The following is a 17,562-nucleotide window of genomic DNA, read 5'->3' on the forward strand; positions in this document are numbered from 1 at the left end:
CCTAGAGCATGTTTCACGCCCGTAAGAATTTAAGAGGAAAGAAGCCCACCTGGCTTTTGCCCCTACTTCAACCTCTATGGGTGGTCCTAGACCTTGCTCTGATCAAACCAAACCAATGCAGGGTGTGGGGGGAGATGGAGGTGGTGATGATGGTGAGGATGGGCGTTGGCAAGGGATACAGCACAATACAGTGGACAGAGTCTGGGCCAAAGGCAGGAGGTCTGGGGTCTCTGCCACTTACCTAGCTCTGTGACCTTGGGCAAGTGTGTTTACCAGCATAAGCTTAGGTTTCTCATCAGCAAAGTGGGCCAAATAATTCCTTCTGTCCCAGGGATCCTAGGAAAATGCATGGAGAAAAGCAGATGAGGACAGGCCTCGCAGAATATAGAACTGGACAGGCACGAAGCATTGTTGACTCAGAGGCTTCAGCAGAGAACAGTGAAGCAGGACCCCGAGCGACTGATCACAGGAGAAAAACACTCAGTCCCCTAGCCACAGGGACAGGAAAACTCTGGCCATGGCCGGGATGAGAACCCAGGAGGGCCTGACTGTCAGGCCTGGCCCTGGCCTGGCCCTCACATGTCTTGTCCTGTGGATGGGGGGGGATAAGGCATTGGGGGGAAGAGAAGGGGAGACACACTTGTGTGAGGCAGGGTGGGGGGAGCTGAATTCCAGCTGTCAGGAAACTCCTGGCGTGGCCAGCACCTTTGGCAGGGGAGGGAAGCTCAGAACTCATTTCACAGAAACTAACCTGCTCCGAGCCCCAGGCCCGAGGCGCGCCGGGGAGAACCCACTCCTTAGAGAATCCACTCTTTCTATCTTTCCTGCAAGGTTACTGCATAGCAGTAGAAAAATCAATGGCCTTGTTGGGGTGGGGGGGCATATGTGAGTTGTTCAACAGTTTTTAACCACATTGCTTTATGACCTTGACCTTACTTTACTTCTGTTTCCTTATCTGCAAAATGGGTACAATATCAAGGAGGTGAAAGTACTTTGCAAAGTAAAAGGCTTCAAACTGTGGGCCCTGGGTGTGTCCTGGCAGGGTGGCCGAGCAGGTGGGGCCAGCTTCTCCCAGCTGTGGGCACCCTGCCTGGGGTGCTCCGGCGGGCAGGCTGGAAGCTGAAGTAGCCCGGCTCAGCCTCCCAGCCCACGAGTCTGGCTGTAGCTTCTGGGGCAGCTGAGGCCCCGGGGCATTCCAGGGCCAAGGGGTGTGGCTGCCCTGCTTAGGGGACCTGCCAAGGGCCGGGTGGGGCACGCCCGAAGGTCTGTGGGCCTAGCCAGCTGCTTGGGTCAGGCCTCCCTGCCCCTCTTTTGCTCTGGCACACCAGTCCCTTGCAGGTTTCAGGGCCTACCCAGACCACGGGGAGCAAGACCCTGCCCATAGGATGCAGGAGGCTGCAGCCCAGCCTCATTCCCAGGTCTGGAAAAGAAAGCCACATCCCTTCTTCCCTTCTTGGCCCCTGTGCGGCCCCCTCACCCTCACCACAGCCACAATTCTGCCAGGTGGCTTTGAAACTCCGGGCCCAGGACGGGGAGGAGCTGGGGCTTGAGACCAGTGGGGCTGCTCCCAGGGCAACGGAGTCTGTCGGCTGGGGCCAGCCTGCCCTGGGGGTTTGGCAGATAGAAGCATCATCCTGAGCCCCAGATTTGCTGAACTGAGCAGGATTCAGGGAGGTACTGGGCTTGTAGATCAAAGCAATAGAACTGTCCCCAAAATCACACCACCAAGGCAGCCATGGAAGACAAAGAGATGGGACTGGAGTAGGCGTCAAGTCCCACCTGTTTTCTAGCTGTGTGACTTGGGGCAGGTCACTTAGCCTCTCTGATCCCTATCAAATGGGGATCATAATAAGGATGAAATGAATGAATATAAGTGCCTTATGAATGACAGGGCTCTGTTCAAATGTTAGGTGTCCCTAAGGCAGAGGGTTGGAACCACCCCACCGCCCTTTACGACTTCAAGTTTATCCCCACAGTGCGTTTGAACTGACCTCATTCATTCGGCTGTTTGATGGCATCCTGAAAATGACTCAGACATTGAAGAAGCAGACCCTGCCTTAGAGCAGGTGAGATCTAGGCAATTACTTCCCTGTTTCCCAGATAAGCAAACTGAGGGCAGCAGCAGAAGTCATTTGCCTACCATGCACGGCTCGTTCCCGGTAAAACCAGTCCGAGAACATGGGTCCCCGACTAGCGGGGCAACCCTGCACCTCACAGGGGGACACTGTAATCTATCAAAGGGGCAGAGGTTGGGGCATCTGAACTCCCTGGTGCAAGTTCTAACTCTGGAACTAATTCATTGTGTGACCTTGGGCACAGGCTCCTGTCTGTGCCTCATTTTCTTATCTGTAAAATGGGCATAAAGTGCATGCCAGCCTTACCTACTTCCTGGGTTAGAAGTGCATGAGACAGGAGCCATGGAAGGGCCTTGGAAGATTATGACACCCTCCACGTGCCCCGGGTGGCCCTGGGAGCAAGTAAGGGCTGTTCTCGGGGTATCTTTGGGAGAGGTGCTTAAATAGTGTGGACTTTAGAAAACTATGCAAAAGCCAAAATAGTTCCCGGTAAGGTCCTACTTCCCTCTGCCAAGACATCTGTTAGGGGTCTGTGTCCTGGACTTCATCATTATAGGTCAAGCTCTTACTACGTACCAGGGGGCACTTCATGTGCCTGTCCTCATCTGATCCACAGGACGACTCTGAGAGGTAGACTTGACTATCATCCGCATTGTACAGATGAGGAAACTGAGCTCGAGGAGGGTAATACCGAGTCCCAGGGGCCATCACTGGGGGAGCCGGGATGTGGATCCAGGCAGTCTGAGAATGGGGCCTCACCCTCCACCACTCCGAGTAGGGCCTCGGGGTCTCAGAAGGCCATCAATCCACTTCAGGCATCTGCGGGCTGAAAACCGCTTCTTGCATGATCCCACTTGGGATCCAGGTTAAACATAGTTTCAGAGGGGATTCTGGAAACCTAAAGCCTTCCAGATCTGAATGATGTGGGACAGGATCTTCCTGCCCCTCTGCCCGGTGAAATCCTCTCTATCCTGCACAGTGCAGAAAGCTGGGCCTGATCGCCCAGGCTATGGGGGTCCAGTGCCTTTCTGTCCATACCTCTCATTTGTACTTGGTACTGAGCCCCCCTGACACGCATGGGTCTCAGCCCCCTGGCACACACCCCTCAGCCCTGGCTCTGGTAAATCTCTAAAGTAAGAGACAACCTTTGGGGAGAAGGGTTCAAATCCCCATTGGACTTTGTAGAAGGCAGCGTGGTGGAGGGGAATGAATATGAGTGTCGGCACCAAGTGCCTCTGGCTTCAAGTCCTGCTCCGACACTTGCCGGCTTGTGGCATCGGCAACTCACTTACTCTCTCCATACCGGTTTCTGGATCTCTAAACTGGAGGCGAGGATAAAATAGAGGCACCTTTCAGATAAAATATAGGTACCTTACCTGTCAGCTGCGGAAGGATTTGAGGTACAACGACTGACATATTATGAGCCATCCGTAAATGGTAGCTAGTATCGATTATTATTGTAAATGCCAGCTGGCTTGCTTGACTGGTTATTAGAACAGGACACAAAATAATACAAAAATTCATGTCACATTCAAGAAATTTGTACTGGAGGACTTCTCAAGCCAGGTTTCTCCTTTCTTTCTTTCTTTCTTTCTTTCTTTCTTTCTTTCTTTCTTTCTTTCTTCCTTCCTTCCTTCCTTCCTTCCTTCCTTTCTTTCTTCTTCTTTCTTTTTTTTTTTTTTAGAGAGAGAGAGAGTGTGAGGCGGGGGAGGAGGTGGGGAGGGGCAGAAGGAGGGAGAGAATCTTAAACAGGCTCCACACTCAGCCTGGAGCCTGATGCAGGGCTCAATCTCAGGATCCTGAGATCATGACCTGAGCCGAAATCTAGAGTTGGACGCTTAACCAACTGACCCACCCAGGTGCCCCTAAAGCCAGGTTTTTATAAGGCATTCCTATGGGTCGAAGGCCTTGGTGGCCTCTTCCAATCGCCCAGCCCCCACCACTTTTCAATTTCGCTTATAGGAGCACCTCTTCCCCTCTTTAGCTAGTACACTGAGGGCATGCCCCCTCCTCCTGGTTGGTTGGGGGCGGGATGCAAACACTGTACCCGGGGCGAGTGATGTTCTCATTCTACAGTTGAATAAACAGAGGCCCAGAGATGAGAAGTGTTGCTTTGGTCAGACAGGGCTGCTCAGACATCCCTGGGCTCTAGAACCTTCCCCGGAGTGCAGAGGCCCAGGGGAGGTCCTCTGGAATGATGACCACATGGGAGAAGGTTTCACCCATCCTGTGTTCTTCCTTGTCACCTCCTTCCTCCATCTCTAAGCTCCTCTTCCCCTCTCTCCCACTTCCCCCTTTATTTCTGATCTATGATTTTTTTCTTTCCCCTCCCAACCAGAGGTTTATATTTTGCATTATGCCTCTCCTGGCTGCTGAGAGTTTTTGTTTGGTTTTCTGTGTGTGTGTGTGTGTGTGTGTGTGTGTGTGTAATTCTCTTTTCTGAGTATGTTATTCTTGGAGACAGGACTGCTCTGGCTTGGGCGATGGAGGGGATAGAGGATGGGGATAGAGGGCCTGGGTGGGAAGGTGGGGGCATGGCATGGCATCCCCTTGGGGACACTGCTGTCTACAGGCCCTCCAGGGCATGGGAATCTTAGGGTCACCAGGGAACCTCCCAGAGTGCACTGAGGGGGCACTTCTTCCCAAAGAGACAATGAAATAGCAAACACAACCCCACCTCCTGCCTGGAAAAACAGCCCCCAGTGACATGGTTACATCCGCTCCTCCAGGAATGGGACAAAAGCTCTGAACCAAGGCACAGTGAGAAGTCACTGCTGGGTAGGCAGGCCAGCCTTCGTGTCCACGGTCACACAGGCCTGTTGCCCTATCCTCATCTCCATTTTGCACCTGTAGCTTCAAATCATGACAATAGTTATCAGGTTTTCATGACGCTGAGATGGTAAGATGAAGAAACAGAAGCCCAGAGAGGCAGAGGGGCCTCCCAAAGTCACACAGCGAAGGGTTCCTGATTCCCAGTCCCAGCAGACATGGCTCCAAGAGCATAGGAGATGGGACATTTAGTGTAGGGACAGCCACCCTCCATTCCTCGGTGGGCTCCGATGAGACACTGACCACCAACCTACAATTCAATGGGTTTCATCTCCTCTATTTTAAAAGGTGGGAGAAAACTTAAGGAATTGTAAGAATTTTCTCTGAGAAACATTTAAAGCATTTTTGTCTTTAAAGGAATAAGCCCTTAACAAGCAAGAGAACTTGGCTCTCCATAAAGAACTGATTTTCTGGGGTTTTACTGATTTTGACTTGATATTTAACAGTCACAGTTTCATTTACAAGCCATCATCCGAGATGAGAAGGTGTCTCTGAGTGCGAGGACCCTGCTGCCCATATGGTAGCTTGGTGGGAATTTGGGGAAGGTGCCATTTCCTCACTGTGTCTACTTGCATCTATCAAAACAGCCCTGTAATACACTCATTTTGTTAGACTGAAGCTTTTCTCCGCCATCTGCTAAATATTGCAGATCTAGAATGTCTATGAAGTCAGTAGTGCCCGTGTTAGCAACCTACTGCTGCGTAACAAATCACTCTGAAATTTAGAAACTTAAACCGAGAGTAAACATTTGCTGTCTCACAGTGTCTGTGGGTCAGGAATTCAGGAGCAGCTCAGCCAGGTGGCTCGGGTTCAGCATCTTTCAGAGAGCTGCAGCCAGGCTGTCATCTGAAGGCTTGCCTGGGGCTGGAGATCCCACTCTCACAGTGGCTCATTCACACAACTGGTGAGCTGGTGCTGGCTGCTGGTAGGACGCCACGGTCCCTTGCCATGTGTACCTCTCCATAGGGCTGCTTGAGTGTTGAGTGTCCCCATAACATGGCAGCTGGCTTCCCCCAGAATGCCTTTGATGACCTCCTCTCAGAAGTCACACACCATCAAATCCACAAATCCCATTGGTTACACAGGTCAGCCCTATTCATGAAGAGGGGGACCACACAAGGGCATGAGCCCTTGCTACCGGAAGGCAAGAATCATGGGGTGGGGGACATCTTTGTGTCTGCCCTTAGAGGCAGTGCCATTGTAGAGTGAACAACCTGCACAACAGTAATTTCGGTGCTGCTGGGCCCCTGCCGTAGACCTTCACCAACTGCGTGCCAGGACTGTGCTAAGCATCGTAATGACAGTCTGTCCTCAAGCGGCTTACAATCTAGCAGGAACACCGAGACACAAAAAATAAGTTACAGTACAAGGTAGAGTGAGATAAATGGCAGGAGTCATCCGGAGTTCAGGAGATCTAAAGGCTGGAGAGGCCTGGCATCTGAATTGAGAGACAGACAAAGGGTCATCTGAGTGGAGTCTTGAAGTGTGGGTGGGATGGGGCCTCCTGGAGAAGGAGGATGCTGGACGTGTGGGGTGCTGGGTGCTCTCCAGCCAGGAGCTCAGCATGAGCAAAGGCACGGAGGCTGAGAAGCAGGATTCGTGTCAGGGGATTAGAGGGAAGAGGATACAGAGCTAGGATGTGGAGCACATTTGAGATCAGTGCTGTGGGCAGTCAGCTCAGAAGTTACGATGGAAAAGCCTGATGGAGCCTCAGCTCCATTTCCTCCTCTCCCCTCCTCCCCCCTCGCCTGGCAGAGCTTTGCCAGAACCACCCCCAAGGGGGCTGCTTGCACGGAGCAGAGGAGGCTGCCCGGGAACAAGTGGGTGAGTTCCAGGCCCCCTCTGGGGTCTCAGAGCCACTCTGCCCATTCTGAGGAAAGCAGCATCCTGGAGCTTGCTTCAGAAGTCTTCCTGATGCTGCAGCTGCTGAGGCCGGCCAAGCCTTCATCCACCTGCTGCCCCTGCCTGCTTGGCCCTCCTGAGAAAGTAGGGCCAACCTCCCCTACCGACCCAAATCCTTCCCACCCCTCCTGCACAGAGGCACCCCTCAGCATCTCTGAATGCCTGGAGTCTGGGCCCCTCGGGCAATAGCAGGGACTGCTGGCCCTTCTTGGTGGCCTTTGTGGAGAGGTAAGAGGTAGATCATTTGTTGTTAAGAGCTTGGCCTGGGGAACCAGCCTTCGGACTCAGATCTTTATGCCTTAACTTAATGTCTCTGTGATTCTCCTTCTCCTCCTTTGTAAGATAGAGACGGTGATGATTATAGGAGCTAAATCCCAGTTGTTGTGAAGATGAGCAGGCCTGAGGGCAGATGATGGTCCTGATCCCTCATTTGGGAACCCCATTGTGTAGGGCAGGCACTTGGCCTGCAGAGAGAAGGTGCTGGCCGAGATTGGCCCGGCCCTATCCTCCCCAGGAGGCCTGAGTGTCTAAAGCAGGAAACTGGGGGCCAAGATGGTGGGGACCAGGGTCCTCGGGGCCCCCCTCACTGCACAGAAGGTCATGTTGCACCTGGCTGCAACAGAGCAGCCCGCCTGGGACCCACAGCAGGCATGGCAGCCGTGAAGGAGCCACCCAGCCTGGAGCCTCTCAGCTTGCCAGGCATCCTTAAGCCCTCCACTTTCCCTCTGGCCCCCACATGACAGCAGGGAGGCCTGGCGTGTCAGGGAAGGAAGGAGCCTCAGAATTCTCTCTGTGGCATAGACAGTTGAGGCCTGCAGACTGGGGATGCCCTCCCTGGTCCGAGAGAAAGAGGGGAGTCCTACACAGGACCTCACGGGGACCCGAGCCTCCCAGAGAGATGTAGAAGTTCTTTCAGTAGACAAGAACCAAGTTAAATGGGGCCATTCAGAGCAGAACCCCAGACCTAGAGTGCCTTGGTGGGTCTGCCCACTTTGCACTTGCTGTTCCCACAGCCTGGAACACTGTTCCCTACATCGTCCCATGACTGGATCCTTCTCACCATCCAGGCAAAGGACACTTCCTCAAGGAGGCCTTCCCTGACCACTCTGAGTAAAGTAGTCTCCCTCTCGCCACCACCTCACCCACTACTATAGATAGATGATAAATAACACTGGGGTGGAAGATTTATTGATTGGTTTAGGTTGTTTCCTATCATTTGATTTTTTAACTTAAGCTTTTTATTTTTGATGTAATTTGTTGATTCACATGTAGTTTTAAGAAATAATCCAGATATCCCATGTCTATTTTACCTAGCTTTCTCCAATGGTAACATCTTTCAAGGTCACAGTATGACATCAACCATGATATTGACCAGTGTAGATACAGGACATTCCCATCACCAGGAGGGTCCCTCATGTTGCCTTTTATAACCACGCCCACCTCCTTCCTGCCTCAGCCCTTCCTTAGCCACTAGCAACCCCTCCCATGCTCTCCATCTCTAATTATGCCGCCTCAAGAACGTTATATAAATGGAATCATATAGGATGTAACCTATCGGTATTGGCTTTTTTCACTCTGGCTTATCCAGGGATTTTTATGCATCAGTAGCTCATTCCTTTTGATTGCTGACTAGTCCTCCCTGGTATGGATGCACTGCAGCTTGGTGAACCATTCACCCATTGAAGGACATCTGGGTTCTTTCCAGTTACTGACTACTATGCACAAAGCGGCTGGGAACATTTGCATTGAGGTTGTGTGGACCTAAGTTTTTATTTCTCTGGGATAAATGCTCACGAGTCCTTCCTGGGTCATATGGTAGTTACATATTTAGTTTTTTAAGAAACCACCAAATTGTTTTCCAGGGAGGCTGTACCATTTTACATGCCCACCAGCAATGGCTGAGTGGTCCAGTTTCCTCACATCCTCGCCAGCATTTAGTGTTATCACTATTTTTATTTTAGCCATTCTGAGAGGTGTGTAGGGAGCTCTCATTCCTCTTTGGTGAATCTTGCTGTATCTTTATCACAGTTAATGTCTCTGTAAGCTGGGTTAGAGCAGGGGCTTTCTTGGTCTACTCTCTGTGCATCCCCAGAAGTCAGGGCAGGGCCTGGCACAGGGAGAAACCCAGTGATGATTTAGGGAATGAATGCATGGCCTGTGGGGTCTCTGGCCCTTTTAAAGATGAGAAGGCGGGAAGACAGCAAGGCCTTCACTCTGGAAAACCTCCTGAGCCCCTCCCCCCGTGGGATTGCTCAGGGAAGCCTTGGGCCCTCGGTGATGGGAGAGGATGGGAGGGGGAAGGAGCACCAGCACCCAGCACTCCCCCCAGGCTCCTCGTGCCTCCAGACCCCATTCAGCACACATACTGTGTGCTCGGCACTCCTCACTCCTCCCCTCCCACTGCATCTGCCTTCCCAGGGTAGAAACACCCAGAAGATAAATGTGTGGAGATCCCCAAAGCTCTTCTCATGGGGGCATGGGGTTTTCAGGTTTTGTTTTTGTTTTTATTTTCTCTCCACTGTAATCGCACCGGGGTGTGGGCCTGGCTTTTGCTAGGATTTACACATGGGCCAAAATCAAGTTTTGCCCTAAGTAGAAGGGTCCTCCAGGCGATGGTATAAAAATTGAGGTGGTTTTTTGTCCAGGTTGAGCCTGCTGACTTGGGCTATGAGTCTTGCTCCCTGCAGGGATGTAATACCCGGTGTCCTCCGTCCTGCACTTTTCCCTCCTGGTGGCTCTCACTGGCCACACTTCATTTTTTTGTATATAGAATGCTAAGGGGTCTCAGAAGAAGCTTCTCCCTGCAGGGGATGCGTTTCCCTGAGAGTGACAGAATACAGACATGATACATTAATAATGTACTAGAATTTAATGCGGACTTTAAATGTGTATTTTTACCTGAAACAGCTCACAGATATACATATATAAGAGGTCAGTATTTAAAAGAAAAAAAAGATCAAGATGGGCAAAAGAAGAGAAACTTCATCAACTAAGATGAAGCCAGAAGGAAGGTCCAGAAGGCAAAACATAGGCCATAATGCCCCCATTCCCATCCTGAAAATGGGCCACAAAATCGGTTTTCAGATTCCTAGTGGCTGTGTCCATGCTCAGGCTGCCATAACAAAGCGGGAAAACCCGGGGGGGCTCCAACAACAGAGATCGATTTTCTCATGGTTCTGGAGGCTGGAGGTCCAAGGTCAAGGTGTCTGTGGGTTTGGTTTCTTCTGAGGCCTCTCTCTTGACTTGTTTTCTCGCTGTGTCTTCATGGGGTGGTCCCTCCGTGTGTGTCTGTGGTCTCCTCTCCTGCTACAAGGATACCAGTCAGACCAGGCGAGGGCTCACTCATATGACCTTGTTGTAACTTTAATCACCTCCTTAAAGGTCTTACCTCCAAATACAGTCACATTCTGAGATACTGAGGGTTAAGACTTCAACATAAATGGTGAGGGGACGCACCCCAGCTCCGCTTCTAACAGGAGCCAGTAGGATCAAGATGTTCATCCATTACCTGAGTCAGAGGTTTTGTGGGAAAAAAACCAGAGCATTTTCTCAGCAGGAGCCCTGAGAGGTGAGAGAACTGTCCCCCCGTGGCCCTTGACCCACGGATGTCGTGTGGGTAAGTGGTGGGCGCCATCCCCATAGCACACAGAGAGGTTGAGGTTCACGTGGCCGTCCATTCTCGTGTTTCGCAGCTTCATGTTAATCAAGTGGAATTCAGTGAAAACGTGCTTTCGAGAAGCTTCCACAGCCTTGGCGGCATGGCATATACCAGCTGCCCAGTGAGAAGCCTAACTGCGAGGGCCTTCGGGGTCCCAGGAGAGAGCCCGCACATTGGCAGTGAAAAGCCTGGCTGGCCAGCTGGGCTCTGAACTGCAGGTGGGGTTTGGCAAAGCCGAGAGGGAGGAGGGCCACCCTCCTGGTGGAGGGGGAGACCCTAAGCAAAGGCAGAGGTGCTGTGGCCAGCCCGCCCACCAGCCTGGCTTCCCAGGGGGGACCCCAGCGCCTGGACTCCCCTCCCGGACGACGCCTCTAACCCCGGTCTCCTCTCTGTGCGTCCCTGCAGGGCTCTGGCTGAGACCATGGCCAATGGCATCGACGAGCTCATCGGCATTCCCTTCCCCAACCACAGCAGCGAGGTCCTGTGCAGCCTGAACGAGCAGCGGCATGACGGCCTGCTCTGCGACGTGCTCCTGGTGGTTCAGGAGCAGGAGTACCGCACCCACCGCTCCGTCCTGGCGGCCTGCAGCAAGTACTTCAAGAAGCTGTTCACGGCCGGCGCCCTAGCCAGCCAGCCGTACGTCTATGAGATCGACTTCGTCCAGCCCGAGGCCCTGGCAGCCATCCTGGACTTCGCCTACACCTCCACGCTCACCATCACCGCCTCCAACGTCAAGCACATCCTCAACGCCGCCAGGATGCTGGAGATCCAGTGCATCGTGAACGTGTGTCTGGAGATCATGGAGCCCAGCGGGGACGGCGGGGAGGAGGACGACAAGGAGGACGACGACGATGACGAGGAGGACGAGGACGAGGAGGATGAGGAGGACGAGGAGGAGGACGAGGAGGAGGACGAGGAGGACGACACGGAGGACTTTGCCGATCAAGAAAACTTGCCTGACCCCCAGGACATCGACTGCCACCAAAGCCCTTCCAAGACGGACCACCTCACAGAGAAGGCCTACTCGGACACACCCAGGGACTTCCCTGACTCCTTCCAGGCTGGCGGCCCCGGGCATCTGGGCGTGATCCGGGACTTCTCCATCGAATCTCTGCTGAGGGAGAACCTGTACCCCAAGGCCAACATCACTGACAGGAGACCCTCCTTATCTCCGTTCGCCCCTGACTTCTTCCCGCACCTCTGGCCAGGGGACTTCGGTGCCTTCGCCCAGCTGCCCGAGCAGCCCATGGACAGTGGGCCACTAGACCTGGTCATCAAGAACCGGAAGATTAAGGAGGAGGAGAAGGAGGAGCTGCCCCCACCCCCACCGCCCCCCTTCCCTAGCGACTTCTTCAAGGACATGTTCCCCGACCTTCCTGGGGGGCCGCTGGGCCCCATCAAGGCGGAGAGTGACTACGGTGCCTATCTCAACTTCCTGAGTGCCACCCACCTGGGGGGCCTCTTCCCACCCTGGCCGCTGGTGGAGGAGCGCAAGCTGAAACCCAAGGCCTCCCAGCAGTGCCCCATCTGCCACAAAGTCATCATGGGGGCCGGGAAGCTGCCTCGGCACATGAGGACCCACACCGGGGAGAAGCCATACATGTGCAGTATCTGTGAGGTCCGCTTCACCAGGTGCGTATGACCGCCCTCAGTGAGGGGCCTGAGCGGGTGGGGGGCGGAGGGGGGTCAGGGGAGGGGCAGAGCGGGGCACGGAGGGCTGGGATGGAGACAGCCAGTTCGGCGGAGTCCCACCTGGATCCGAGACACACGTCAAGTGTATTTGCTAGAAGGCACACTAGGCTTTACCTGGTGCGGGGATTTCCAAACTCGTTTTAAGAGCTAAAATATTTTCTGAAATACAGTATGAGGTGGGAGGCCAAGATATAACACAGTTGAGAGCAGAGCGGTTCTGGGTAAGTCAGAAGTGAGGGGCCTCGGCTCCTTGATTGCTTGACCTCCCTCTCCCCTTCCCCAGGTGGAAGCTCCCCAATGGAGTGCCACCTCTTTATTTTGCTCGGCGCATGCTCGGCGTGCCAGGGGCTGTCCTAGGCATACTGCAGAGACCGTGACCACAACCACGCCCTGGGAAGATGGGGAGGCACTGTGGCCTCTGTTTGCAGATGATCAGTCCACTTCCCTGTGGCAAGTTGGCCACCCGTAAGCACATGGAGAGGAAAATGCCAGAGCTGGGACTTGTGTGACAGCAAAATCTGTGACCAGGAGACCACAGAGACCCCTGTAGTCCTTTCAGTCCTCTTCCGGATCCCATCTAAAGGATAAGCCTCTCTTTATGTTCTCCCCGCTGACTCTCCATGTTAGGAAGAGGGTTAACTTTATGCGGTTATAGAATTTGAAATTTGCAATCAGTACATTACAAAGCTTTCAGCTTTCACAGACCCTGTGCCATTCAGCAAAGGTGTGTTACATACCTTCTCTACACTGCAACTTTTGGGTTCGAAATTGATTGGTGGGATGCTGGGGGCTCAGATGTGTTCCCTGCTTGATTTTGCTGGCCCTCGTTTTGGGAAAATATGGTTTGTTGGTGCTGTGTGGTGGTCACTGGTGTGAGGCTGACCCTCCCAGCCACTTCGGCAGTGGAGAAACTTCTGGTGAGTGGCGTTGCCTCAGGACTCGGTCATTTCTGTGGATCGGATGTGGACAGACCCTGGTGGACAGCTGCCCTGTGACCATGACTTACCAGACTAGGTCCTTTCCCCACACTGCCCCCGTCCCTGGCAAAGAACTCCCCTGGAGACCCACATTTGTGCCAAGGGTGCTGCTGTTACCCCAGATCCTCTTGGAGATTCCTCTTTGGGAACTGCTGGGGGCTCGTTGCTTTGATTTTCCTCAGTGGGCCTCAGCTTTGGCCTTTGAGGAGAAAGTGACTTTTTTTTTTTTGAGCCAAGTTGAATAATAGCAAATCAGGGACAGTAGTTTTCGGGGGAAAAATTAGATGAGTCTTATAAAGTAATGAGACCCACTCTCTTGGGTGGCTTCAAAACTCTATTTGAAGTTTCCAGAGAAGGGTATCAGCAATCTATTCAAGCGACAGTGGCATGGCGGACAGAGTCCTGCAAGCTCCTTTGGTGACTGTTTCGAAGGACGATACTGATTATTTCCAAGGTGGCCTTGGGGTCCCCACACAGCTGCTTCTGAGAGGGAAACCCCAAACAGAATCTCTCCCAGATGCTTTGGGCTGACATTACAGGCAAGTCTCCAGGGGCAGAGGGGCAGGGCCCCACATACCCCAGGTGCACCCCCTTCTCCCCCACAGTGCTGACCTCAGGGCACTCTGCTCCTGGACCCAAAGTTCCTGGGACTCACCTCCCCTGGGATATCCCTCACTAATGGCCCTGCCACTCTAATCACCCCCCCTTACCCCACCGCCACCACCACCACCGCCTTCTCCTGAATTCACCTTAGCTCCACAGGCCAGGCTAGAACACCTGGATGACGTGTGACAAAAGCACGGGGATGGTATTGGGGAGATAAACTAGAGCACAATCCACATTCGAGTACCGTTCACCCATCTCCGGCCTGTGACTCCCCGCCCAGTCCCCTGGGAATGACTTCAAAGACAAGGACACCCTTCACAGGCCAGATCCAACAAAGCCAGGCCCCAAGTCAGCCAAAACACCCCCTTCCTGCCATCCAGGGTCCACGTCCCCAATTTCCCACGCCTGTTCCCTTCACACAGGGCTGACTCCGGGACACCTCTCCCCTTCAGGGGAGCCTCGGCTCTGTGGCTTCGGGGGGATGCACATCTCAGCATGCCACACAGCAAGCCTGCCCAGCACCCCAAGTCCCTTCCCTCTCTGGCCCTCCCCTCCGGGCCTTTCCCACACACACAGCCTTCTGCGCAGGCCACGCCAGTCTGTGGCCCTGCCTTCCCTAGGGAAAGTGTTAAACTTGGTCAGTCACTGCAGACAGACTTCTTGCCCTCCTGACACGAGAACATTCTCTGAGGAGGCCTCCTGGTTCGGGTCAGGAGGCTGGGTTGTATAGGAGGGCTGCATTCCAGAACCCTCCCTCCCAGCACATTCCTGATGATCACTTAGGGGGCCACTGTGCCTGCAGCCTCACCAGCCCTCCCAGCCAGATCAGCCGTGGGGCGGTTCCGGCCGTGCGTCTGCCCTGCCCTCCCTCGGGTCCGCTTCTGCTCTTCTCTGGGCCCCCGAAGCAGCCACGTTCCCGCCTCCGTCAGCACCTCCCCTCACCCAGCTCCCACTGGACTTTGACCCCGCTGAGAAAGATCGGAGTTGCTCTTGGGGCCTCCCTTCCCAGGAACAGAGGCACCCCAGAGTGGGGGGAGGTTGGACATTTTCCTGGTCTCCTCACACACGGGCCTCTGGGGACTTGATTCCGTACCATGGGCTGTGCCTGACCGCCCTCCCTGTCCCATCCTTCGCTAGAGCCGGCTCCGTGCTTCCCTCCTGCCCCCTCCCGGAGCTGCCCTGCAAGGCTTCTTCTCTGTCCCCTGGCCCGCAGCTTCTCCCTGTAGTAAGTCCTCTAGCAGCCCCTCCATGGGGACCTTCTTGGTGGCTGACTTCCTGCACCACCTCCCACAACACCTTCCCTCCCTCCCCAGGTGGAGGCACTTCAGCAGCCCCTTGAAGCAGTTGCTGGCTCTCTGACCCAGAATTCCCAGCCTCCCTTGCAAGGCCAAGCTGCTCCTGGGCACCTGGCCCCCCAGAGTCTGAGGGAGCCCGGACCGGCCGCCCTCGACTCCTCCTCGTCGACACTATTTCCCTCTCTTTCCTTAGACACGGCTGAGCTTCCGCTCTCTGTTCAGGCCTCCTTTCCCTTCCCCTTGAAGCTGACCCCACCCCCCGTCACCCCAAGGGATGGTGGAGCGGCCCACCCTCCTCCTGCAAAGTGGCCCTTTGGCCCAGGCTCCGAGTTATGGCCTCAGATGCCAACTCCCAGAATGTCCACGCCCCATGGGAACATCATTCCTGAAGGCTTCAGCAGCAGCAGTGGTGGAAGGATCGGGGATCCCTCCCACACAGCCCATTCTGCCCCTAAAGCTCTCATTCTATGGTTCTCCAAGAAGAGAGGGGAAGGCCTCCCCCACCATGGTGTTGTCTCTTCCTTGGCGTCAGACCCTCACCTCGGAGACGGCGCTCCATTTCAACCAGCCCTGGGGACCGTTGTCTTTCCATTGATTGTTCCAGATATGAGACTCCCCTGGAGCCCCAGGCAGGGCCTCGGAGGCCTCAACCAGACTATGTTTCTTTGGGTCCACGCTGTCCCCTCCTACCTCTGGTCACCCCACAATCACTTGGAGTCCTTCTGCCTGTGCCTCTCACCCTGAGCATCACTCTCTGGCCAGCTGTGTCCTCACCAGGCTCCACCGGGCCTCCTGCCACTGTCCCATAAAGGCCGCAGGGCTTCGCTTCCGACACCTGCCGCCAGCATGAGCCCCGTGCTGGTTGCTCCACACGCCCGCAGTGGTCTGCTCTCCAGACCAGGCCAGGAGCCTGGCTGCTGCCTTTTTCCAGTATTTTCCTTTTAGCCCTCCCACTCCTGGCAGCCCTGGGGACCTTATTAAGATAATGCAATGTCATTAGCAGTGGCACCAGGAAGAGGGTTTGTCTCAGACAGTCAGGTTACCAAGAAGTGTGGGCAGATGGTGCTGGGGAAGCATTATCGGGACTAGGAGCCCTCGTGGAGGCTAGGGACGCCAGGCGAGACCCCGCGGCCCTTTCCTTCACTCGGCGGAACGAGCTCATAAAGACTGGCACAGCTTTCCCATGACAACGAGCTCTCTGGGCTGGAAGGGGGAATGCAGATCAAGGCTTGGGTGCACGTGGTCTGGGCTGGTCCCCAGGGTAGGGCCAAGGAAGGGGATGGCAGACAAGGGGGTCAGGGCGAGCCAGAGCACACTGGAGTTGGAGCCGGGGGGTTCTGAGAACTGATCCTGCACCAGCAGGTCATGGGTCAGCCAGCAAAGGCACCATGAGCCCCACGGCACGCTCCGTGTGGTGTACCAACCACGCAGAATACAGAAGCGTCCGACAGGTTCTCATCAAAGCAGGTCAGGTAGCTTCGGTGCCGCGGACTGAGTGAGGGTGCCCGGGACCCGCTAAGTGCTGCTGAACAGGGGTGGGGGGGATGGGGGCTCGGTTTCTCAGCGGGCTCTGGCGCCTTGGAAAGAGCACTGGAGTGGTAATCAGGAACCCCAGGTTCAGGGCCTGGTTCTGCCTCTAACTGGAGATGTGACCTTGGCCTCCCCCCGCCCCCCACCCCGAGCCTCAGGTTCCCATGTGTAATGTGTGGGGCTTAGAGCAGGTGTTTCCTATGGTTGCTCCCAAGCCCATAACTCCATCCATACATTGCCCAATATCAGGGAAGCTACGGACACATTGCCGCAGCCTCTCTGTCCCCATGTCCTCATGACGAGGATGGCAACACCAACTCCATGGGCTTCGGTGAGACAGGGCGTAACTGCCTGGCGCACAGCAAGCACCTGACCCCTGCTAATGATTCATTCTGAGAGCCTTGGTTCCTTATCTGCAGCAGCTGGGGCCAGTGCTCCCTGCCCGTGGGTGGGCTCCCCTGCATCATCGTGCTGCCCGGGCTTCTGACGAGACAGGGCTGCAGGGCTGGGACAAGGCGGTGGCTCTGCAGGGATGCGGGGCAGCTAAGGGGAACAGCACGTGTGATGGCCCCTGCCCTGGAAATGACATGCACGGAAAACAGAGCCGCAAAGGCGGCCTCTGAGCAGTGTTTCCATCCGCCGAGAGCGCCCGTGTGGTCGAGCAGGGGCCATAGACAGTGCAGACGGAGAGGCTTGGCTCCCAGAGCTCACGTCCTGCCGGGGGGGGGGGGCGGGGACAGTGCCGACACCACGGGTCAGGAGAAGCTGAGGCTGACACATTCTTTTCTGTTGCTCCCTCCTTGCCCCTCCAGTGACCTAGCCTGAGGGGCAGTATTCAGGTCCCAGGGGCTCCAGAAGGTGAGGGCCAAGGACAAGACCTGGGTGGACAGGGAGAGGTTTGTAGAGGCTTGCCCTTGAATGTGACCTTGAAGGGTGGGGGTGGTGAGTTGGGAGTGGGAGATATTTCAGGCAGTGCAGTTTGCCAAAGTAAACTGAGA

At 54.8% G+C, this 17,562-nt stretch overlaps 1 protein-coding gene across 3 annotated transcripts in view; it reads left to right on the forward strand.

Moving 5' to 3' along the window:
* Window positions 1-17,562, forward strand: part of ZBTB7C (zinc finger and BTB domain containing 7C) — a 341,604-nt gene that overhangs the window by 317,096 nt on the left and 6,946 nt on the right. For all 3 annotated transcript variants that reach the window (XM_036078174.2, XM_078060366.1, XM_036078176.2), the window contains one exon: window positions 10,870-12,096. In XM_036078174.2, the coding sequence (XP_035934067.1) occupies window positions 10,886-12,096 (1,211 nt within the window). In that variant the 5' untranslated portion in view covers window positions 10,870-10,885. The remainder of the gene's footprint in view (window positions 1-10,869; window positions 12,097-17,562) is intronic.

The sequence above is a fragment of the Halichoerus grypus genome, chromosome 13 (assembly GCF_964656455.1).
Source record: "Halichoerus grypus chromosome 13, mHalGry1.hap1.1, whole genome shotgun sequence".
In the NCBI taxonomy this organism is placed as follows: domain Eukaryota; kingdom Metazoa; phylum Chordata; class Mammalia; order Carnivora; family Phocidae; genus Halichoerus; species Halichoerus grypus.